Source organism: Culex quinquefasciatus, chromosome 2 (assembly GCF_015732765.1).
Source record: "Culex quinquefasciatus strain JHB chromosome 2, VPISU_Cqui_1.0_pri_paternal, whole genome shotgun sequence".
Lineage (NCBI taxonomy): Eukaryota > Metazoa > Arthropoda > Insecta > Diptera > Culicidae > Culex > Culex quinquefasciatus.
This window is the reverse complement of record NC_051862.1, coordinates 65,804,455-65,829,840: the sequence shown is the minus strand read 5'-3', so window position 1 is coordinate 65,829,840 and position 25,386 is coordinate 65,804,455. Positions and strand designations below refer to the sequence as shown.

The following is a 25,386-nucleotide window of genomic DNA, read 5'->3' as shown; positions in this document are numbered from 1 at the left end:
ACAAGCCTTACCCGCCACACTTCGTTCTGCCTTTTTTTCGTTTGTTGACGTATTTTGCTTTTTTTGCTTATTCAGCCTCCTGTGATCAAAATTTTATTTTGCGTATCTTTTTCCATACAATTTGCCGATGCTCCGGAATCGGTTCCAAAGTGGCCAAAGTGTCAATTAGTTAGCGTATAAACCTTCCTTGGGCTTATACGAATCCAACGCAACAGAGAGCACCTCGATCCGACGCTCCGTATTGAACTGATTCGCGTTCGAACAAAACAATCGATTTTTTTTATATACAGTCGACTCTCTGGCTGTCGATCTTCTCGATATCAATAATTCTCCATCTATCGATGATTCTTCAGTCCCTTCAATCGCATACTTCAATTATCTTCATTCCTCGATATTTTCCTTTGCTTGAAGGATCTCTTCCTCGACGGTCCCTTGGATTCTGTTTGCTTTAACCCTTTCAGGCCTGAATTTTCAAAAAAATATTTTTTTAGTCAATGATGGGAAAATGATTCTTATGACCATACGAAAATTATAGGCTAGTTTTGGAAATTTTGATATTTGGGTCATATATGACCCATCAGGCTCGAAAGGGTTAAAAATCTCTTCCGGTTGTCAATAATTTCACTTTCTCATGGCTTGCATAGACATTTCTCTTTGAGAAACGATGCTCTGAAGGGTGTTTGACATTAGTTTGTTTTTGTTTGATGGACGTTGCCATGATTCTCTCCCATAGCTGGGTATCAAGAAAAAAATATTTTCAATCGAGTCTTCATTTTGCATCGTTCTGTAAACTGATGATTCTCTCCTCGACGGTCCCTTGGATATTGACAACCAGAGAGTCGACTGTATATAGATTTTCTAAGCCATTCAAATCTGGAGCAACACGAGAAAAGGGCGGATAAGCATTTTGACATCTAGAACTATTTTGCAAATTCCGAGCCAACAGGTAACATTTTCACAAAACTCGATGTGTTAAACAATAGCTGGCCTTCTCAGCTACCATCTAACGTAGCGAGTTTTGTTAAATAGTTACCTGTTGTTTTGGAATTTGCAAAATAGTTCTAGCTGTCAGAATGCTTATGCGCCCTTTTCAAATGTTGCTCCAGAAATATAATAAGAATGTGCTTTACTGCCCCTGATCGCATAAATGTCCCATATGCATTTTCGTAGCTTTTGAGTCATTGATGCAGTTTGGTTTGCTCTTTCAGAAAAAAAACCTATAACGTCCAGTACTTTGTTCTAAAAATCAGGAGGAAATCCAGTTTTTTTCGCGAAAACTTAACACGTAGCCTTATGTGAGGGACAAACTTCAAGTGCGTTTTTCTCAGCTTGCTGTTTTTGCATATGAGACATTTATGCGAACATGGGCCGTTTACCTTGAAATACCCAAAGGTGGCTATCACTTGAAAACAGTAAATTTTATCAAAAAAAATATTTTCGATTTACATGTTGTTTTTTGGAATAAATATTGATTTTACATAAAAAAAATAAATTTGCAGTCGAAAAGTGCTTTATTTTTTTATTATTCAGTGCGCCATTTTCAAGATATCACCATTTAAAATTTGATTTTTACTACAGTCTAGACTCGATTATCCGAATGACTTGGCAATATTTCACTTCGGATAATCGAATCACAAATTATTTTTTTTTTCGATGTCTTATTTTTGAATGTCGAGCTTAAGTATGACCAATGAACTACTCTAAAGGGATTTAGAATTTTTAAACCCAAGATGGCGGTCAAAATGGCGATGATGAAATATTGAAAAAAAATGCAATTTTGAATTTAATAGGCAGTCAACCATTCCGAATTTGATGTTAAACGCGAATTCGGATAATCGAGTCTGGACTGTATAAAAAACAGTTTTTATTAAAAAAAAATGTTCATGAGTGCCACCTTTTAAAAATATTTTTTCTCGATAAGTTCAGAAAATTCGCCTAAGTTATAATGTTCTTGGAAAAAAATATCTATAAACTTTGGAATCAAGACTAACATTTCAGAAGGGTAATTTTTGAAAATGTTGGTCATTGGAAAAGCCCCCTTCTATGTCTTAGATGAATCAAAATATACAAATAAAATAAATTTCCGAAGTTCGGGCGAAATACTCCTGTGTTTAATCCTACTTCTTGTTTGGAGCCTAACTTTATTTGACATGGTTGATCGATTTCAGTCTAGTCTTAAAACAACCATGCCTCTCCATATTTATTATTATTATTATTTACTAAATAGATTCCGAAACTATTGATTTAGCAATTTAAAAATATCGGGTTACTTATCATAAACAGTTGATATTATAGAATGATATTTTTTATTTGAATTGAATTTAAATATAATTTTTTTGAATCATCCAATTCCACAATGTACGATGCACAACAAATTCAATATTATTTCAACAGATTATTCATGTGATGTAGATACCAAAAATAATCAACCGTTGATTTTCCCTTTACATACCTTTAAAAAAGAGTTATGACACTTTGAAATAATATTTTGAGAAAATGAACATCGTGAGTACGAAAGAGCGATCACATTTGCAGTAACAGACAACTTCTATAACGTTAAAAAAACCCAGATGACCTATTAAGTATACGTCGAGCATGTTTGCATGTCAAGAATGTGGGCAAAAAATAGACACAATGAAATAGTTCATTATTTTCGTGCAAAGTTCAAGCACTCTTAAGCTAGAAAAACAAAAATGTTTGAAGACACAATTGTCAACGGTAAAGAAACTTGTACCTACTCACTTTAAGTGTGACACTGTAACGAGCACGAGGAGAAAGAAAGTGACGAAAACAAACAGGTACAACACGTACACACAACACAAACAGCCAGGACTCACCCAGGACCGAGGCCCCAGGTGTTGGTCCCCCTGAGCAGAATCTGCTTTTGCACACAAAGACACCCACCCTTTTTGCCACATACACCTGCCTAGCAAACCACAAAAATCTACCTTACCTGTGTTGTGCAGTGCATCGCCGCGGTTAAGATCGCCATCATAATCATCAGTGAAGAGTAACTTTTTCCCACCCAGAGCATCCCAGAGCAAGCATTTCTACTAGCGTAACTTTCACCCTCCCCCAACTCAAGAGTACCTACAGAGAAGAAACACTCAGACACATACTCAAAAAAGAAAACAACGTGTTGAATGAAAAGGAGGACACGGACTTTCGTAAGGATTAACAACAAATGCAAAATATTGTAGCTGCATGAAAAATGTATGAAAAAAAAGTGTGTAACAAACAAAACAGCAAAGTAAACCAAAACATCAAGAAATGAAACAACAACAAAATAAACCTAACAATCAAAGGCAAAGATAGGAAGCCAGTTAAGATTCTAGTGTTTTGTATTATTTATTTTTTTTCCAAATCTTGTCGTACAATAAATAAGTGGCAAAGCTGCTGTAGAAAAATAAAGAAAAACGTCAATTGAAAAATTAACATTGAGTTTTGCTAAAAATGAACAAAAAAAGAACCTCCGCAATTTATTCAATCAATTCAACAGCAACTTTTAAAATGATTTCTGCTTTCGGATGTAGTTGAAGTTTCATTAGCAACCCTACATTTCACTCACCTTAATAATTACAGCACTGTCATCACATACTTAACTTCAAGTTGTCCCATAAAATATCACAAGCCACATTAAATTCACCCCGTCAGAGCGCTACTAACCTAGATTCATGTGGGGCAGCGAAATTTCCCCTCCACAGATGTAATAGACATAAATTCACTTCCGTTCTCGTGATGTCGGTGCGACCAACAGAAGGTTCCCCCAAGTCACAGAGAGGCAGGAAGGCAAACAACAATCCAACTTCAGTCCTTCCAACATCAACAACAATCCATTGTGTACTTTTGCTTCTTTCACCCCCGAGGAGCCAGAATCCAAATGGCCCTCTTCAACACTGCGAATGCAACATAAAAGAGCCGTCCCACCCACATTCGCCCCCAGTTGATGTTTGTACACACACACGTTTCCGAGTTCGTAGTCCTGGGTGAAAAAAAGAACACATCGAATAGAGAAGAGAGGCCACAAAGGAAATTTCCACCATCATCTGGGTGGCGCGGTTCCACAGGTCACCGAGGCCGTCAGTCTGAGGCCAACGAGACGAGCTATCCATTCATCCGGCTACAAACTGGTCCACTGCGAGCACGTACTTTAGTTTACCAACCAGCAGCCTTTCGTGGTGAACCTTCTGCGGAGGAAATGTTGCTGTCCAGAATTGGTTATGATGATGTTATTCTCTTAAACACATCAAAATTATGTAAATTAGTTAAATAAAATTAAAAAAAATAAACTTTTTAAGTAAAAATTGACATTTTATTATATTTTTCAAAATTTTGATGAAACTTAGTCCATGAATTTTCTCAACAATTTCCCAATATCACACTTTTGACACTGTTGAACCATAGAGAAGTATCTACGGACCAACATTTTGCCACCGAGTTATGTTTTTTGAAAAAGTGGTTCCGTATCTCACCAACTTATGGTCCAATTTTCATTGTTTAAAAAAAAAACATTTGTAAAATTTTCTTATCTATGCGAAAAAACATATTTTGATAATTTTGAGATCAAGGCCAACATTTTAAAAGGGGCCGATTATTTAATATTACACCATTTGAAATGTTAGTACTGTTTTCAATATTTTCCAAATATTTTTGTCAAAGAGAGCACAAAATTTCATGTTTTATTGGTTTTATTTGTAATCATTGTGAATTGAATTATTATAATCATTAGCAATGCTTATGCTAACTAGATAGGAAAATCAGCAAGCTTAGAACAAGAGAGCACAGAGGCATCGAATTGTTGCTGAGATATTTGCATTAGGGGGCTGGTTGGATGAAACTTTAAAAACTTCAATTCTCCGCTGTACCTTAGCTACCATAGTGTATTAAATTCAAGGTTTCTTAGATGAAATTTAAAGGAAACTAAGGAAACTTTTCTAAGAAAAAGATATTTTCTGATATGGATTTTTTCAATTGTATTTTTTTTTAATCAGTTAAAATCAATTTAAAGTTGCTGTATCTTAAAAACGGCGCAATTTCTATTATTTAAAAAAGAAACTTTTTTTAAAATCAAAACTCGGCAGCAACATTACGGCGGGAGTTATATTTTTTTTTGAAAAATGTGTTTTTTTGCGAAAATCGACGAAATTGACAATTTTTGGACCACTTTAACACAGTGAAGGTCACCAAATCTTACTAAATAGGTAGTAATTTTATCAATTTTTAGCAAACCAATTTAGATTATTAATTTTCAGATTAAACTCCATTCGGTGAATCCTACAAGTTAGGGTATTTAACCCTCTAACGCCCATGGTTACTCCAGAGCATCACAAATTTTTGTCTTCAAAATTTAATTTCTCTGCAACCATGCATTTTTTCAATCTGGTTTAAGGCAGCTTAGTTTATATATAACAAGCTTTTCCCGGCAAACTTCGTCTTGCCCTTTTTGCTTTCTTGACGTTTTTAGCTTGTTTGCTTATTCAGCCTCCTGTGATCAAAATTTGATTTTGCGCAACTATTCCCATACAATTTGCCGATGCTCCGGAATCGGTTCCAGAGTGGCCAAAGTTGTCACTTTTTGGCGTAAGAACCTTCCTTGGACTTATACGAACCCAACGCAAAAAAGAGCACCTCGATCCGACGCTCCGTATTGGACTGATTCGCGTTCGAACAAAACCGTCGAAATTTTTTATATATATAGATGTTAACTTAGAACCCTTAAAATTTCATCTAATTTGGTCGACCCAATTACGAGTAATGTTGAAAAACGTAAAAAATCCCGATTTTGCTCTGGGCGGGAAGGGGTTAAACTCTCCAAACAAGAGTACAAATTGCAACCAACATTTTTCTTCGGTGATTATAAAAAATACTGTATAAGAGAAGCAATTCATAAAATGTTCATATTATATGTGTGCCCCAACAAATCATATAAAAACACCAACATTTTCAGCTAAATTAAATCATTTCTATAGCTCCTTATGGTTACCCTCAAAAACGCAAATCTCAGAACGCGAGTAGGTTTTTCCAGGAAGGGCAATTTCCATTGAGTAAAGCAAACACCAGATGGATCGAGGTGTACTTAGCTTGAAGGATGAGAATTTACTTCACATCCAGCAGCGGTAAGACGATTCCTGGAAATCCATCCCCAAATCAAAGGCACGTAACACATAGTAACACACTCCGAACATGACTCTTAAAAGGTACCTTTTTAACACGCTATCGAAGCTTAATTTGCCCTAGCTACACGCTGTTTCGGAATCAATCAGACATGAAATTCTTGAAAGTCGGAGAGGTGAGGTTTGTTCGTACCTGTTGCTGTTCCTTCTTCGTTAATGCAAGTGACGTCGTGGATGTATCTAATATTTGGGATCTACACAGCAATCAACGCGGGACTGTTTCCACTTCATTAGCCCTCCAACGTTGAGTGACATTTAAACGAAGCCAAGTTTGCGTGTGACTGACTTCTTCGCAGAAATTGGGCAAAACTTAGTGTGACGTGTGGCTCATGTTTTTTTGTAGTTCTGATTAAGTTTTCCACGTGAGTTCTGATAACTGACGTAATATCTTACGAAACCTGATTTCGCAGCTCACACCACCTTTATTTCCCATCGACAGAAAGCCGATCTAGAGTCGCCCTAGGGGTCGCCCAAAGCTGGCTGATGAAGGTTAATCCAATCATCCTGATCTGGATTCTGTTTGCCTCCTGTTATGATGGTCCGTCGGTCCGTATATATTTTCTTGGGACAACCCCCACTGGCAGGATGTCCTCATTGGTATTCCGGACGGAACCGCTAGACTTTGTGTCACTTACTGCAACCTGCGAGGCATAATGTTCCACAAACGTGCAATCATCTGGTGGTCACGCAGGTTGTACCACAATGTCTACGTGCCATTCAGCATCAATAGAAAAAGTTTTCCTTTGTACTGAACAAATATTTGTACTGAGAGTGTTTTAAATACCCTGCGTCTCCACTAAAACTGTTTGAAAATTGAAGGAATGGAACATTTTTTTTAAATTCAATCAAATCACAATCCAGCTAAAAATAAAAAGTCACTTGAAAGAGATAATAGGTGGTAGCGCGTAAACAAGTAGCTGTGCCCTTAAATATTAAGGGCTACAGGAGCATAAGTGGATCATGTTTGAACGTTTTATGTGCGAAGACCACTTTCTTTTGATTTCAGCATCACAAAAAGTCGACGCGCCGGCTGAAGTATAACATCATTTGCCCCGCGGGAATCGACTGGTCTTGGCAAGACACACACGCTGCCAGTGAGGCTAACCGTGCTCGGTCGTATTTTTATTCTGAGCACAGTAGCCTCAGTACGGTCCACGCGATGGGGAGGCATTCTGCACTGGGTGCTGCGGAGTGATTTCTTGACGTAATATTTTTTTCAGAAAATTGTATAAATTGAGATTCTACGAAAGGCAGAATATCTACAAACTTTTTTAACATTTAAAAAGGTCTACAAATAGATAGTTTTCCGCATTTAGACCAAATTTTAAAATTAAGGAAATTGATTCGAATTCTTTGTGCGGCTGTACATCAGAAACTAACTGTCTGATATTCAAAATTGTAGGAAATTTTCTCAGCATTATGATAATATTTTTTCAGGGGTTTCTTTCCTTCATAAAGTTTTTTTTAATGATAAAATTTCTGAAAATTATAACCTAAAAGTAACCAGAACTACAAAATGGTGCACTATTTAATAAATTGGCAGTGAAATTTTCGATTGAAAATCAAATTTACTATTTCGCAAGAATTTCTTTAAAAATATTATACTGACCGATTCTTAGCGAAGCTACACCAAAATGTCATATTTTTCAATTTTCAATGTGATTTTTAATATGAAAAAAATCATTTTTATTATGATGCAATAATTGCAATGTGCTTTGAATGTGTTTTCTTATGTACCTTAAAAGCCAAGAATATTGACCAAATTAGGTCTGCAAGCCATTGAACGTGAGAGGAGTTTTTCATAAATCTACTCCTTTCGTTGTCCCGTCACGAAAAGAAATAGCTGACAAAAACTCAAATTACAACCAATTCTTTCAGTTCAAGGAGCAAAAGATTAGTTTTTTTTAATTTTTGATAATGTGTAGAAGAGCAAAAGTTTTTTTAAAATCAAACTGGCAAAATTGTAGCGATTTTTGAAGTGTGCCTTTTAAAAGTCCAGTTTTACGATGTTGTCCCGTCACGCTACATTTTTTCTTCAGGGTAAGCACAGGTACTATATGGCTCATTCTGCATGATATTTCTTTGTAGGAAAATCAATTATCTTCCAAATATGTAACAACATTGGAGGGTTTTTCTTTAATTTTGCCACTACAGCCAAAACGCTGAAAAAAACTTGGATTTTTTTTGAAAAGGAGCCGAAGAATCGGTATACTACGTTTTCGATATTTTTCAACGATTTTTTGCAGAAATTCACTATGGCTTAAAATATGTCTTTTTGAGTCCCTTAAAACATATCATTTGAAAATTAGAAAAATCGTATTTTGGGAATTAAAATTTTAGTAAAAAAAAATATAAAGAGTGTAACTTCTGAATAGCTTTCATAAATACCTACAACTTTACCGAAGGCACCAAATCGATCAGAAAATCGAGATAAGCAATTTTCTACGAAGCCGATTTCGACGATTTTTATTTTTTGTATTTTTTATTTGGCTCAAACTTTGTAGGCCTTCCTTTCGATCGAAAAAGCCATTTTGTGTCATAGGTTATCCCATACAAATCTCCATACAATTTTGACAGCTGTTCATACAAAAATGGTATATAAATATTCGAATATCTGTAACTTTTCAAGGATTTTTTTTATCGAGTTTATCGGTGTCTTCCGCAAAGTCGTAGGTATTGCCGATTTTTAAGTTAACTTTCTTTTCAAAAAAAATATTTCCTGAAATTCTTGTTTTTTTTTAATTTGAAATTTTGATATGTTTTAGGGTACGCAACATTTACAGATTTCTTGATAAAGTGCACAATTTTCAATATATATCTACTTAAAGTTTAATATTAACTGAAAAATCCCCGTTTTTTTTTTTTTTTTTTTTTTTGTAAAATAGTGGACACAATTTTTCAGTTAAAATTAATCTTTAAGTGGCTATATCTGTGCACTTTATCAATAAATCTGTAAAGTACTTTTTGATTGAGAATTTGATTTTACAATAAAACTGAAGTCAAAAAAACGTGTTGACTGATTTTTTTTTTCGAAAAACATCATTTAAAAAATTCAAAAAAAGCTTTTCTATGGCTCAAAAGTTGTGTTTTTTTTTGTACCCTAAAGCATATAAAAAACAAATTATAAAAAAACAGATTGTAGGAAATTGTTTTCTTTTTTTTTTGAAAAAAAAATATTTAAAATCGGCAAAAAAAACCGTCTACTTAACTATTTTTTTCTGAATAGGACTTGATACCTACATTGCCGAAGACACCAAATTGACAAGAAAATTTCTTTTAAGTTACAGATTTTCCAATATTTTCGTACCCAGTTTGTATGACCAGCCCGCCAAATTGAATGGACACTTGTATGGAAAAAACTAATGATGCAAAATTGCTTTTATACATAGGTAACCATAAAAAAATACAAATTTAAAAAGCGCGAAATAGTTTGCGAAAATCTAAACAACTAATCAGCAGTAGACGTGCATGCTGATGTGCTCCAAACTCAGTTTTTCACACTTCTACGTTTCAATTTCATTAATAACAATTTTTTAACAAAATTAACTGTTAGGAACAAGGTGCATTATACAAATGTCGAGTGAAAACAGATAGAACGAATCATTTTTAAAATTCTGAGAAATAAACGATTGCGAGAAGAAAGCATCACACTAACAGGTACATCTGCGTATGAATGCGAACTGAACACAAGCCCCAGGATATGAAGTACGGAAGAGGCAGAATATGAAAGTGATCCAATTATTCTGCCAAATAGCGTTTGCCCTGGCTTTCTTCACCGACTGCTTAGGGTGAGGGCACTTTCCATGGCTGGCTAGGGTGTCCTTAGACGACTTGTCAACTCACGGACTACCCTAAAGTTAACTTTTTACATCACAGAATGTTCAACTTATCCGGATTGAGTGCTGGGATGGCTAAGTTATTTAATAATGGTTACAAGAAGAATTTTGTGCGACTGCTCGGGAAAGTTCTACTTTGAGTAGGTGAATGTGAGTTTAAACCACACGAACATTCTTCACTGTTGCTACTCCAAATCATTCGAAGATTCTTCTTGCAGAGTTCATCTACGCGTCTACTCGGCGGATGCTGACGCTGATGTGGTCTACCGCTTTATTGAAACTTTATTGAAAATGTTTTCCCGGCGTCTTTTGAGCTCTTTCCCTTGTACAGGAGAATATTTTTTTTATTTTCCCGACCCGCGTCCCGTGACTGACGTGAAGAATCAATTTGAATATGGAATACATGCAAATTGCCACGACGTGAAAGGACTTGAAACATGACAAAGTGATGAACTTTGTGGCCTCTGCGAGAATTTGAGGACTTTTGGGGGTCACAATGGTTAAGGTGGAGGTCTCTCGATCTCGATTGGCTGATAATATTTCCTTAACAAATGGACGTCTGTGCGTGACTTGAACCACAAAAGTCGAATCGCTTCAAATTGGATCGATTCAAACGCTAATAGAGAAAATTCTGTTGATTTATTTGCCCCTTAAGCTTGATACTAGATAGATTGGACCACCCACGTTGTATCATCTCTAAAAAGGACGCGTAGAAGTGCCCTCTGATGACAGCCCACCAAACAATGCTCGTCCGCAGGTCACTTAAGGTCTGCTTTTAAACCCTTTCTTCTATTGTAGAGATGCACGGACAGTTGCGGGTCATAAAATGGAAGGTTTAGTGCGAGAAAGTAATATCCAACCTCGGCAATCAACTTCCCACACAATGCGGCTATCATTTTTACGGGTTTTTTTTTTCGTTAAGTGCCACAAAAAAGGATCTACGAGAAGCTGGAAAGGGGTCATGCATGACCTACGTTGGAAACAGCATGCTATTTTAGCCATTTGGTATTTTTAACTTTCCATGGCCAGAAAAAAACAAACTCAAAATATTAATCTACGTCGCCTATGGACAACTCCTAACCAGGGTCAGCCAGAAAGGCAGCTGCCACTTGTTTGGCAAAGCACTGCCAGCTCTGGTTGTTTGCTTGTGCCAAGCCAAACCAAACCAAACCAAAGTTAGCTCGCAACATTGCTGGGTTGAAAAGCGTAGTGGAGAGTCGGAAAATCCATCGGATAAAGCTTGAAGTTTACGCGTTTTACATTGGTGCTATTTAATGTGGATGTGATGAAATTAGTTTGTTTTAATGATGGGAATGTTTTTTTATAAATAAAAAAAAAATCGTTTTTCTTTTATTTGTCAAATCAAATAAAATTTCTGACTCGTTTGTCCAAAACTCCTCCACAAAAATCTTTTAATCAACACCTGGATATTAATTATAATCTTCCTCTCAAGCCAACCATTCACCTTTAGTTCAAAGGATAAAAAGAGCACCACAAAAAAAACTAATTCAAAAGCAATTTTCCTCTTAACTAATTTCAATCAGCACGAATAACTTCCCCGTGCAGTGTCACCCGCAAAGCGAAGGACAAGTGTTTGAAGTGGTCGTCACCAGTTGAGTTTTTATAATGAATTTATAATGAACGCCCCTCAACTTTAAAGTCGGTATCTTCTTCCAGACGAGTTTTTTTCCCTGGGGGTTGGACTTTTTTCCAACTTAGGTTAAAGTTGGTGTGAACAGAAGTGGTAAGGTAAGTTGGATTAATTTGAGATGTTTCCAGAGAATTTAACATTACAGCATACATTTTATGGAAAAACCTGATTTTTCAATATTTGTCGAAATAACTCGACCTTTCTGAAGTTGATGTCAGCCCTGGTTGAATTCAAAAAGAGGACACAAAAAATAAATTTCAGGCTTAATTTAATTTTTTGAAGAAATCTTATCACAATGACACGATAAATATTTACTTCATGGTTTTGTTTTAAATTTTAATTTCAAATTTGAGGTCCCATAATTGGTTATAAAAAAAAAACTTAGGAGTGTTCCAACGAAAATAAGAAACAAATAAAGTTTTGAAATGCATTCCAAATCCACGTTTTCTAAATAAATAAGTCGATGATTTGCCAAATCTGTTAAAAAATGTAAAATTTTCTATCATTTTTAAGCTTTTTTATTAGATCCTATACACAAATCTGAACTTTTTCATTAAGTGACGAAATATTGAAAAATGCATTTATTGTTTAATAGGCAAACAACTATTCATATTTGACTAAGATGGGGTCGCAGAAATCGAATTTGATATTAAAAACAAAAAAACAAAAAACACGTTTTTTGTTCGTCTTTCGATTATCCGAAGTCTCATACAAACCTTCGAATAATCGAAACTTCGAATAATCGAAACTTTAAATAATCGAAACTTTGGCTAATATAGTCTGGACTGTAATTAAATTTTCCCGATTTGCAATCCATTGCAATGGTGAAAAAAGTAGTGTCAATCAATAGAAGTGCTCACAATTTTATCAATAAGAAGTATGTGATGTTGTTTTAAAATTGATAATGTTTTGATGGATATCAATACTGTTAGTTAATTAGGTTCTGTTGTTTGATGTCAGAATTACTCATTTTCAATTCATTCGAAATTACACTATTTTATCAAAATCAGTTATTCAAAATTTCATTGAACATTTTCACTCCAGCGAACAAAGCTGCTGTTCAGTTTTCCACCGGAACCACCACCTCTTCCGTAGAAGAATATGGAAAGGAGTACAAACTGGTTCCTATGGTAGGTACAAAGTCATTGGCAGAGCCAGAACTTTTGTCCATGGTCCGAGCACATTCACGATGAAGACGAAGACGATGACGTTGGTCGACCAAGGAGGTACGACGTTCAACGGTGTGACGGAAAGTGAAATGAACGAGCGCAAATTTGAATTTTAATAGTACTTGACGATGGTAAAGTTTACAAAAGCTAAGCCATCAGGGCTGGGGTGGTGGGGTGGGGAAAAGAACATAAAAGCGCCAAATAATACCTGCCCCACAGAAGCTGGAAAATGTAAATAAACTGGGTAGGTCGGCTCCTGAAGTTGAAAAACCAGCAACGCGCGATGCAAATCGGGGCTTTTATGCAAATGGATTATGCATAAATTTGCCAATTTTGCGTATTTGTGTTCACCGTGCGCCTTGCGGGGTCACGTGTCCTCCACCGGCCAAAAACCCGGGAGGAAATGGCTCGGAAATGGAAACTTTTGCCCGCTCCTCCGATGTTGCAGCCAGCCTTCCTGGTTGGTGCATCACAATTGAATATTCCGAACGAGGGAAGTTTTTACTCTTGGTGTGATATTTAATTTCCGCTCTGCTTGGAGATTGCCTTTTTCTGCTGACCAATGCAGAAGTTTCAGAGTCTTAATTGAAGGTCCAACGTTGGCGTGACGATTTACGTCTGACCTTTCGACTTCAACTTCAATTATCCTTTCAATTCCTACCCATTATTCATATCGATTGCCCGACAAATATAGCCACGTAGACATATCACATTCCCCTCGTGTAAACCAGGTCCAGTTCCTTTCATGACATGGGCCAATGTTCTGGTAGATGAATCTCATTTCTGCAGCACTCGGCTCACGTTCTAATATAATCCCATTATTGGCTTCATTGCTTGTTTGATTGGGTTTAGTCTTTCGTCTTACATATGGTTCAACGCGGCGTAGTTAGCAGCAGTCAGTGGTCATCAAAGGGACATTCGTCTTTGGCACATGGTATTCCATAGCCTGAGATTGAACATAAAACATCTTTTATGTTTTCATCATTTCCACAATTCGTATTGGATTTCCTTGATTTCTCAAATTCCTATGACAACAATAACCTATTTGCAACATATTTTGCTATTTTGAAAACAAGTGATTTTATCTCTATGCAAACATTTTTTCTTTATAAAATTGTTAAAAATCTTTTAAGGAAAACTTAAGAACTTTTTGTGACATTTTCTCTGTTATTTCTTTTTGGAAACACTGTACCTGTTTACTTCTTCCGACAATTACCTATATAGCTGTGATGAGTCCACCTTAGGATAGCTATCAACAAGGTGCAAAGGGTTAGGACAGGCAGTCACAACCCAGGCAATTACTAGCCATTTACTTTCGTATGGGAGACTAAGGATTCTCTGAACTAAAGCAATCCACCTGATGTTTACCCATTTGACCAAGCTTCGGAGAAATCCTCACGATAAGCAGGATGGCTTCCCCCCCTATGGCAGTAACTTCATCTATTTCTGCTTTGTCACTTCCGGTACTCTAATCGGATTTCGATCAATCGTCTTTGCTCTCCTGACGAAAGCTCAGTGTACATGTCCTCCGGGAGGGATTCAATTTATCGGACCAAAAGAAGCATTAGTAATCACGAATCGTTAGCTTCAGATGAGCAGCAAATGGTATTCGTTTTGCCGGAAATTTGTTATTCATGAAGGAATGACCACTTCTCTCCAAGGTAAATATCAATTTATTCTGAGATAAACAACGCCTCAAATCAAGGTCAACAAAATGAATCCGATAATTGAAATCAATAATGTGGTGATAATTCAATGTCATGGCAAGGTATTCAGCAGATCAATGTGGCAGAAAGTTAAAAGGCTAACCAAAACCACAATGTGGCTATGTTCGGAAGATCCAAGGGAGAGGTAGGTTGTGGCAATAGTTTCAGTCGGAATTTTGATATGTAAAATCCAAATAGATTTCTCTCTTAGGATGTTAGGTGAAGAAAAGGAAAACATTTTCTCTAGATAATACATTTTTAGAATACCGATGAAACTTGGAAATTAAATAAAATTGTTATTTTGTTATAGAGTTTACAACAAAATTTAAAATTAAAAATTAATTACGAATTTTTCACTTTGACTCTTTTCACCAGATGACTCCAATTACCTTCCCGAGAATATCAAAGTTCTCCTTAGGAATGTTTATTTAGGGTCGAGAAAAGTTTTGTCCGGTTTTGTCAACGGTGTTGGGTAAACAGGATTTCGGAAAGATATAGCAAAAAAAAAGGGTCAATGAAAGTTTGTGGTTTTGAGTCCCTTCGAGGTTTTTGCTTCTATCTTTATTTGGAGTTTTAGTTTAATTTGATTCAAATTCTTTTTAGATTCTATACATAATGCTGATGTTTTTTTGTTTATGTCACTTGCCAAAATCAGGGAGCCACACTACACACTCGAAAAGATGGAAATGCTTATGAGTAATTCTCTACGGTTTAGCAAATCGATTTTTTTTTTGTTTTATTTGATTTGATCGAAAATTAGCCATACATTCTATATCAAAAGAAGCCATTTTGCGTCATTTGTTTTGTTTATTTTTTTTGCTCTATACAATTTTTCGGCAAAATGGGCATGTGAAAATTAAAAAATCTGTATCTAAAGAAAAGATTAGACTTTTCAGAAACAAAATAAATCAGGTACAAACAAAGAATTTCACTTTTTTTATTTGACCTTAATCGCTAAAAGTTGAACCCCCCAAATATGTATTTTTTAAATTAAAAATTATTAATATGTGCAAAATCTGGTTTAATTTTTTTTAACTCAATCAAAATTTCAAAAGTTATTTTAAATGCAAAACTAAATTTGCAATCAAAAATGCACCCCTGCAAAAATAAAATATTTTTAAAAAGCTGATAAAATTTCATTCATTCATTCATTTTTAAACATACCTGGACTTAAAAAAATGGTTAAAATAAAACAGAGCTTTTGCTCAATTCTTTTGCATATTGATCTATGTAACATAATCTCTTGCACTTTTTTATCCACAGTTTATCAACATGTCTTTTCGAATAATTGGCAGCACTTTCAATTTAATTAAAACCAAATGTTACCATAGCTCAATAGATGGCATATTTGTTATCTAAGACATGTATGCCAATCTTAACATTATTTTAGTGAAATTCAAGTTTTAGATGATGCAATGGAACACTCTCCACCATCCGGAGCAAAAATCATGATTTTTACAAAAGTCGTTTCTTCAATGATTGACAAATATCCACGGGCAGTTATTTCTGAGAAGTCCCAAGCAATACCTATAATTTATCAATTCTTCTTAACCCTTTCAGGCCTGATAGGTCATACAATATATAAATATCAAAATTAATATTATGCACAGAAAAAAAATAATTTAGAAGGTAGAAAATTGGGCTGGTTGAATATAACTTCTATTTGAGTAATTTTACCTAAAAAATGTGTAAAAATGTGAACCTGATGAAAATTCACCAGAAACTGGTCCCTGATGAAAATTACCATAATTTATTTTCTTTGTGACCCAAACATGAAATTTCCCAAAACTAGCTTATAATTTTCGTTTGGTCATAATCCCACCATTGACTAAACAATATTTTTATAAAATTCAAGCCTGAAAGGATTAAATGAGTGCTTAATAAGAAAATTTATCAATTTGTTTAGCTCACAATACCTTTTTATGCATATATTATATAAGTAATTAAAAAGCATGATACAAACTATTTGAAGAATTGAAAGGAAAACAAAAATTAAAACGAAATTGTTACAACATTATAACTAATCAAACGAATGCTATGAATCAACTATGAATACTTAAATTAATTTTGACTGAAAAAGTGCCATTACACAAGAAAAGTGGTAAAATTACACATTTTTTCTGTCATAAAAGATGCACCTCATCCCAAATGTAATATATATGGAATTTAGCTTCAGAATATTAATTTTTATTTAAAATATCAGGCCTTTACAAAATATTTTAGATTTTTTTCAGAGTCCTGTGAAATTTTAACGAAATTTGATGATTTGGTTTGAAAAAATCCCGTAGAATTTGGAAATTTTAAAGTACAGGTACATCGGATTGGTTTTTAGGTACATCTGATTGGTTATATTCCTAGTTATATTTTCAATTTAACAGTGTTGTCTGATTTTTCATGTCTGATTAATTCAGGAAGTTTCCCCAAATTGCTTGTTTTAGTAACTTCAAAAACACCACCCACGAGTGCTCCCCAAAGTATCCATGAAACCGTTCAATTAATATGCGCCCAGTAAAAACAACATGCTAGAAATTGAGTTAGTAAAGTTCATCATTAGTGGCTTTCCCGGTGGCAGCATGTACGTGTTCTGCTCAAAGCTCCACTCCAGCAGCATTGGCGTTGCGTGTATCATCTGGAACTATAGCACACACATGCCGCACAATATTTCATGGTAAGCAACCACCCACAGGCACTTTTCCCCGGTTCCATGACGAAATGTGGCAAAAGTTTCCGCCTCTCACTCGCTGCTGGTGTGTACGGGAAACTTTCCGCTCTGATTAGGACGCTAATTTACATGTACTGTGTTTGTACGTAATAATGTTGACTGCCGAATAAACTCCATCTATTTCGTGTGTATTTGCTTCGTTCGGTACTGCGGTACAAGATAACTTACATCATTCACAATAGAAAAGTGGTTACTGTTTTATCTAGATAGAGCTGGAACGCTTCTTGACAAGAATTTTAGAGACGCTTCCAAAATTATTTTCGTCAGGATTAGAATCGACGCTCTTAAAAAAGGAAATCAAATGAGTAATTTCATCAAAAATTAACACAAATTCCAAACCACCTGTTGCAAGGATAGCCTCGACCGGACTCCAGCGGACGACTCGTCCCGTGCCCGAACCGCCAGCAACCGCAGACCCATGTTTTCGTGCAGTAGCTGCGAGCATCGTGTCAACAGGTTCAGATACTGCCGGTGGCAGCTGGCGATGCTCTCGACGCTGAGCTTGGCGTCGACCGTGGCCTGCAGGTAGCGGTTCTGTTCCCGCACGTACTCGGCAAACTGAAGGCACATCCGCTGGTACCGGTTCCGGGCGCCCAGGTGCCACTGCTTGGTCGACCACATCCGCAGGAAAATCGTCCCCAGCCGGGACCGGACGTTGGAGCAGCGTTGCATGTGACGAGCCATCTGCCGGTTGGACGTTCGTAACGAGTTCTGACGAGGGGAGAATTAAAACTAGAACATGTGCACTTGGTGGAAAATGCATTGTTAAACAACCTGTAATCCTTCGAGCGTTTTTCCTATTCGATTCATCTCGATGGATTGCGTTTTAGCGTGAACTGTAAATATATGTCTGACAAAGTATTATAAACAAGCTATTCATAAAAATGTCCCAACCATACTTTTGCTTGCTAAGCTTTTTCGTTAGTTTTGCATTCTCTGATTGAGCTCCCCACAACTCATTTGCGAGAGTTTGCTTAGCCAGAGCCATCTCTTTAAGTAATTCCTTTAAAAAAAAAAACGCTGTAAATATCAGTTTAAATCTTTAAAAAAAAAACTCATAATTAACCTTCAGTCTGAGATTTTCACTTTCCGCTTGATTCAAGCTCTCTTTCAGTTTTTGAAGTTCAAGTTTGATACCGTCCACAGCCGACATTTTGTCCGAATCCATGGGTTACTACGCTCCAACCAAGTCAATCTTCTAAAAGCATTTGGCCAACCACAAACATTCCAAAACAATCCCAAAATTCCATCTCAAAGGAATCCAACCAACCTTACATTAGCTTACATTCGAAAGCAAATAAAATAAACACTGTCAATAAGGATAGAGCGAAAATCCCACAGAGCCCCCCGGAACCACAAAGAATTCCGTTGACATTAACCCCCTTTTTTGGCAAAGCTTTCCCAAATCCTGTTTACCTATAGGAACACACACACACACCGATGAAAAGACCTCGGAAAACTTTTCCCAGTCCTAAATCAACATTCTGATCGCCAGCAAGGGGGAAACTTTGATTTCTTCCGGTAGGTGGCGATGGGAGCCCACCTGGTCTCAGCGAAAGGAATGAAAATTGGGTGAAAAAAGGCTTCGAACTTGGCTTCGAATCTCGTTTGATGCTAAAAGTAGGGAAGGGGAAATATGCCCATTTTCGTCATACTAAGCTTTTCGACCTATTTTCGTCACTTTTGCCGTTTTCCATCAGAGAGTTGCTTGCTCAATTATTTGAGCTATTTATTACTTTGAAATAGTATAAAAGTAGTCACTTTCTGAAACTCATGAGTAATTTATTCACTCTGATCAATTTCACAGCTCGTAATTTTGAATGTCATGGTCTGTAACAGTTGCGCTATTTGCCACGAAAACCCAAAAAAAACCCGATTTAATCCCACCTGGGGTGAGATAGAGCCTTTCTTACTAAAGAATATAACAATAGTAGAACTTCTTCTTTAAATTCATAACAACGACTTTGTTTATTTATAACGTCAGAAAAAAAGAAAGTCTAATGATGAAAGCAAAGTATTATAAATGATATGCTTTCGAAAAGAAATAAAAAACGCTATTTTCACCAAAAGAATATTTGTAATCGTACATATTCTTAATCAAACAAAAGTTTATGACAAACGCGAGCATAGCAAACTTCCCATGCGTCAGTGACAACGCATACCGCGGTTTTGGTTTTCTAGCTTCGGTCGAGCCCTTTTGTGTGTTGGTATTTTGGTTCATCGTACCATCGTACCGAACAAAGCAGGCGTAAAGAAAAACCGAGGTCCAAAGTAATAAATAGCTCAAATAAAAGTGAGCAAACAACTCTCCATTGTTGATACACTTGAAAAAGTTGATTTAATAGCGGAAAACGGCAAAAGTGATGATAATTGGTCGAACGGCTTGGAGTGATTAAAATGGGTATATTTCCCCTACAAGTGAACCGCGTGTGCCGCAGAAATTGCTATTTTTAAAACCGCACCACTACACACTCAATCGCGACTACCTTAAGTAGAAAGCCATTGGCGTCACCAGCATTGAAAACTTTGAAAACGATATAAACGATGAAAAGCTTAGAAAGCTCCTATTGCAATCCAATGAACCCTGTTAAATAAACTTACGACAAATGAAGTCTACATTTAGGCGATTTTAGGAGCGCACGGGAAACAAATTGATTGTAGCCGGATGAATGTCCTATGTCACAAAAGTTTTTGCATAAACATTGGACAGTTATGCAAAAACGCATAGGGCAAAAGAAAACGAAAAGCTACGATATCTTACACGTTGTAGGAAACATCGGTAGACAAGCTACTACAAAACGAGTATAAGTCGAGCCAAAAAATAGATGCGCCAGCATTCTCGCGCCAGTATTCGAAGCTCAACTTGACAACTTGCGTCAAAAATCGATGCAGTGTGATTTTTTGACGATTTTTCCGATTAAAATTCATGCTGAATCGACATATTTACGAAGATGAAAATGACGTCCAGGCTCAAAGTAAAACCTATACCTTTCTTTAGTAAGAAAGGCAAAACATTTGTATTTTAGGATTCGGCTGAAACTTTGTGGGTCTTTCCTATCAATAATTCTCTAAGTTTTCGCAAATCGACTTTCTCTGCATTTTTTTCCATTTGGATGAAACAATGAAACAAAACAATCAAAAATAAATGCACACATTTTTGGATAAAGTGCATAGTTTTTATGATTTAGGCATTGTAAGATGATTTTTTTTTTCGAAAAATGACCAGGTTTTGCAATTTAAAATATTTCATGAAGGAAAAGCATATATTTTCAAAAAGCTAAAAATATATCTAGCAATTTACCTTTTTTGACTTTATTTATCGGAGTGCTAGTTGTTGAAGTACAGCGTATTAAAATTTAAATTTTGTTATTTTTTTCTGAGTGTCCTCTAATCCAATCTCCCGACCCGGGAAAAAAGTCCCGGAAATTCCCGGGATTTCCCGAAAAAATATATTTCCCGTTTCCCGGGAATTTTGTACATTTCCCAGGAATTCCCGAAATCCACGAAAAAATAATGAGAGAAACTAATTTGATCTTGTTAATTATAATCTACTGTTAATATTGAACTATCAGCTCGTCTATGAATTTCATGCCAAGGTTTATTTTTCATAATATTTATTTCTGAAGCATTCTTAATTAGAAATAATTCTTGCTTATTTGTTGGGCAACAAAATATACGCTATTATGGAAAGAAATTAAATTTATCTTTTGGAAACCTTTTTTAAAGCAAAATGTTGTTATATCTTTTAAAAATATTATACCCCATCCGGCAAAGATCAAGATTGAGATTTTTTAACGGTTTTGTTTACCGTTCCAAATTTGATGAAAATTGAATCGATATTATTAATATTATCAAAAGAAATATCAGCTTGAAGTTAAAAATTTATTAAGAAAAAGAGCTACCAAAGGCGTAAAAGGGTTGATATAACCATAAAAAATCTTTAAAAACATATTTCAAAGACTCGCTTCAAATATTTGAAAACACTTAAACTGGTTTCATGAAATAGTGATTCAAGGAAAACAGCACGAGAAGTAAGATTTGTAAGGTAAATTCAATGATTATGTAATGTTTAACTAGCTACATAATTTCTGCATGATTTTGTATGATTTTTACAAGCCATCAAGCCATTAATTGATCCTTACATTTATTTTGACCATTAAAGAAGCAGTTTTATACAGTTTTGTTGCAAATTATTATTCAGTAGCAGGATCACAATAATTTTTGATTCATTCAAATTTCCCGGTATTACAATTTCATGCCACTACAAAATGAATTATGAAAAGAAATAACTTTGGAAGACATGACCAAGCCTGACCATCTCTGGAAATATGTACCATACAATTTCCGATGACATTTTTTCAAGGCATTGAAGATTGAACCAGTAGTTGCTGAAATACAGAATCCGATAAAAAAAACAGCATGTAAAAATGAGGATTTGTGAACTCTACACCACACCGATCAGAAAATCCCTTCTCGAGATACCTGCCCATTTTGTATGACCAGCCCGCAAAATTGTATGGAACCTTGTATGGAAAAACCATTGCAATATGGCTTCTTTTGGGCATAGGGAATGCATGTATAAAGTTTCATTCAAATCAAAAAATACATGATTAAAAATTTAGAAAAAAAATGCGAATTTCTGAAAAATTACTCTGTAGAGAAAGACAAAATTTCGCAGCAATGGTTCGCCCATACATGTCTCCATACAAATTTGGATGCTGTCCAACTATGAAAAGTAAATAGTCGAAAATCAGTATCTCGGGAAGGAAATATTAGTTTGTTGTCTTAGGCATACTCATTTAGATTTTTTATTTCCCGATTTTTCAGCTGCTGAAAAAACTACCGAATTTGGTAAAATATTACCGAAATTTGGTAAGTAAGTGCATCATTGTTAATCTTACTACCGATTATCGGTAATTTTTTGTTCATTTTGACAGACGGTTTACTGATTTAAACTTTACCGATTTTGAACTACCGAATCGGTTAAATAAATTTAAGTGTGTAAATTGGTTAAGCCTCTTCAGAAAAAATAAGTTTTTGTTTCCCTCCCTTTCAAAATATTCCTGAAATCCCCGGGCCCAAAGGATATTTTTGGAGAACATCAATTTTGTTGTTGAAAACCTTGTAAAAACGATTGCATACAAATAATACATTAAATGGAATGGAAATACATTGTTCAATGCAAGTTTAAGGATTGTTTTGTCATTTTCAATCGATTGGGCTATTTTTATAATTTTGCCATCACAGATCGTAAAGAGACGTAACACGTTTTGTGTTACTTTTATTATAGTTTTTAAAGATTGTGTTTATAATTTAGTATTCTTATCTAGTTATTTCTTGCCTCTTAATTTGTTGTCAAAATGGTTTAGCGCACTTTTCAAATGTTGCACCAGAAATACCTAACAAAATTTTAGAAAAAGTTTTCGTTTTCGAAATGCAGCCTCTTAAAGTTTTACTCTCAGTGAAATTTTCAATTCTTAATTAAGTATCAAAGTGTCTATGCCAAAGATACCATGACAGACCATTTCCGTAAATATTTTTAATTTAAAGAGATCCTAGAAAAAAAACATTCAAATTTGTTTATGAACATTGAAGATTTGTCTTCTAGCTTCTTAGATACAGATAATAATAAATAAAAAAAGAATAAAAGTGAAGTTTTCATTGTAGTGATTTCCGTAATCGTACTTATTTTTGAAAAGCCGACATCTGAAATCATAATGATCTCACTTTTAATATTTAAAAAAATATCATTCATGGCAAAAACCACACTCCATACAAAAAATTAAATTTCAAATTTGGAGGCCACGTGGTAAATGCATGAGCCCTAACCATAAATTATGAATATATATTTAGTTTACCGTATGACCCTTTAACTACTCGAAGTGATTTGAAACTTTAAAATTCAAGATGGCGGTTAAAATGGTGGTGATGAAATATTAAGAAAATACAACCTTCAACATTTAACAAAAACGGGGACGAATTTAATGATAAAAGTTCGAAAATAAAGGATTGCTAAAAAAATATGATTAAATCAAATTTTAAATGATATCGTTGCAAAATAAAAAATATCATTTTCCGTTCATTTAGTTTAAATGATCTCTGGCCCTAAATGCATTTTAAATGAAAATTAACTTTGGAACCTTTAGTTCAATCAGGCTCCATCTATTAAGTACGCCATACTTAATTTGGTTGTAAATTCAACATTAACACAATCAAACCAAATTTTGTTCCAAAGTAAATCCATAATACAGCGAATGCAAATCTAATAAGTTCCCTGCCAACCAAAAACAGAGCAATAAACAATATTTCGAGCTGACTCCACATGATTCGAGCTTTTCGTTGCATCATTGTTGCAAGCAAGCGCTCTCTCCAGCGCATATAAATAAATAATGGATGCAAGGACAAGATGGTTCTCTCCCTCAAAAGCATCTGCTGCTGCTGCTGCTATCACAATCGCAATCAGAGCATGAACGATGCTAAAAGTTTTACTGCCAGCACTCGGTGTACCATCAGCTTTGCAGTAGTGCTTCAAATTTAGCAGAAACTTGCCCCATCTCTCGGAGGTCCTTCCGATTGTGTGCAGTAAACTGGCGGCACAAAGTTTGCCATTCAAACCGCAGTATAGTGGAAACAACTGAAACGATAAAGTTTCCAACAATATGCGAAAACTATCAAATCAGCATCATTGTAGGGGAAAATTTGCCTAGGGTGGGGCGGAACCGGTGAGCTTCTTAAAATTGAGCGTAGAATGCACTATTTGCAGAGTTCAATTTTACTTTAATTGATTCTGACGAAGGCCAAGACGGTAAAATAAAAGGCTATTGAAAAGATTTTAACAATGTCCACTTAGTGGTATAATTGAAGGAGAAACTCCTAGCAACTGCTGAAATTCAATTTCGAAAACTAATGAACGAGGAAATTGAACCACTTGTACTTGGAACTTTGAAACCCAGGTGGGATGATGCGGCACCGTGCAGCCATGTGATGAAAGCAATTACTGGCCCTATTATTATTCCATTTTCCATCTATCGTTCAATGCAGTTCATTACAGGTGGGCCTGTCTGTAGAGATAAACATAAACAAAGAAAAATGAAGACTACTGAGCTGGAATTAACTAGGGAAGACAGATTAAATTGATATTATATTTCCATCGATTCTAACTATACATAAATATTTGTGAAAAATGTAGAAAAGATTCAATAAATTCCATGCAACAAATCAAAATCGTAAAGCTATTACGCTAATAAAAAATCAGTTAAATGAAAGACATTCTCAAACCAAGTCATATTTCATCCTGAAGGAAAATCCCAGTCATGCAATTCTGTCATGGATAACAAATCTAATAACCTCAAGCAAGGTATATTTTCCAGCTTGTCATGCCAAAAAAACAACCTCCTTTTTCGCCGCTGCTCAACCCCAGTGGCATTCCGGCCACTTGTTGAACAGGTAGACGAAAACTTTGGAATGCAGGTCACAAAAAAACGAAAACCAGCAATGCGAAAACAAAAGTTATTTTGCGCGCTTTTCATTCATAACCCTTCCGGGAGGGACCAGAACGGAACGAAATGGAAACTTGGCGCCCCCCTCGGGTTGCAACTCGGTCGGAATATTTGGGCGGGAGGAACACTTTGCGCCTTTCCATCACAACTCCATGCAACAGCTCAAGGCTGACGACATCGACTAAACAAACGCGAACCACTCGACCGATATCACTGCTGCTGCTGCTTCTGTTGCTGCATTAAAAATGTTGGGGATTTTCGCTAGTGTTACCAGACTTTTTTTTATAAAATTTAGGCATTTTTATGTGTGAAGAGGACAACTCGAAGTGGTCAAAGGCAAACTTGTAGGAAATTGGACGGGCTTTCTGAAAAATCCAGATTTCAACCACACTGAAAAAAATATTCTAATTTCAGTTATGAGCATTGTAATTAAGCTTATATCTGTAAGCCCATATATCCAATTAAAATGCTGTCAAAGACAAACTTATAGGAAATTGGACGAGCTTCCCGGTAAAAATATATACAAGACAGAAAAATCTAGTCTGTCATATAAAAATTGCCAACAACCACCGAAAACCTATTTTTTCAACATTTTTTTTTAAACCGCTGTATCTTCACAAGGAATGGACA

The 25,386-nt window shown here is 35.5% G+C and overlaps 1 protein-coding gene across 1 annotated transcript; it reads right to left on the bottom strand.

Moving 5' to 3' along the window:
• Window positions 1–17,578: 17,578 nt before the first annotated feature.
• LOC119766042 lies at window positions 17,579–18,425 on the bottom strand. Its single transcript, XM_038250400.1, has 4 exons — window positions 18,324–18,425; window positions 18,157–18,260; window positions 18,032–18,107; window positions 17,579–17,968 (listed from the first exon to the last, which is right to left on the bottom strand). The coding sequence occupies exons 1-4, from the start codon at window positions 18,423–18,425 to the stop codon at window positions 17,579–17,581; spliced, it is 672 nt and encodes a 223-aa protein (XP_038106328.1).
• Window positions 18,426–25,386: the final 6,961 nt, after the last annotated feature.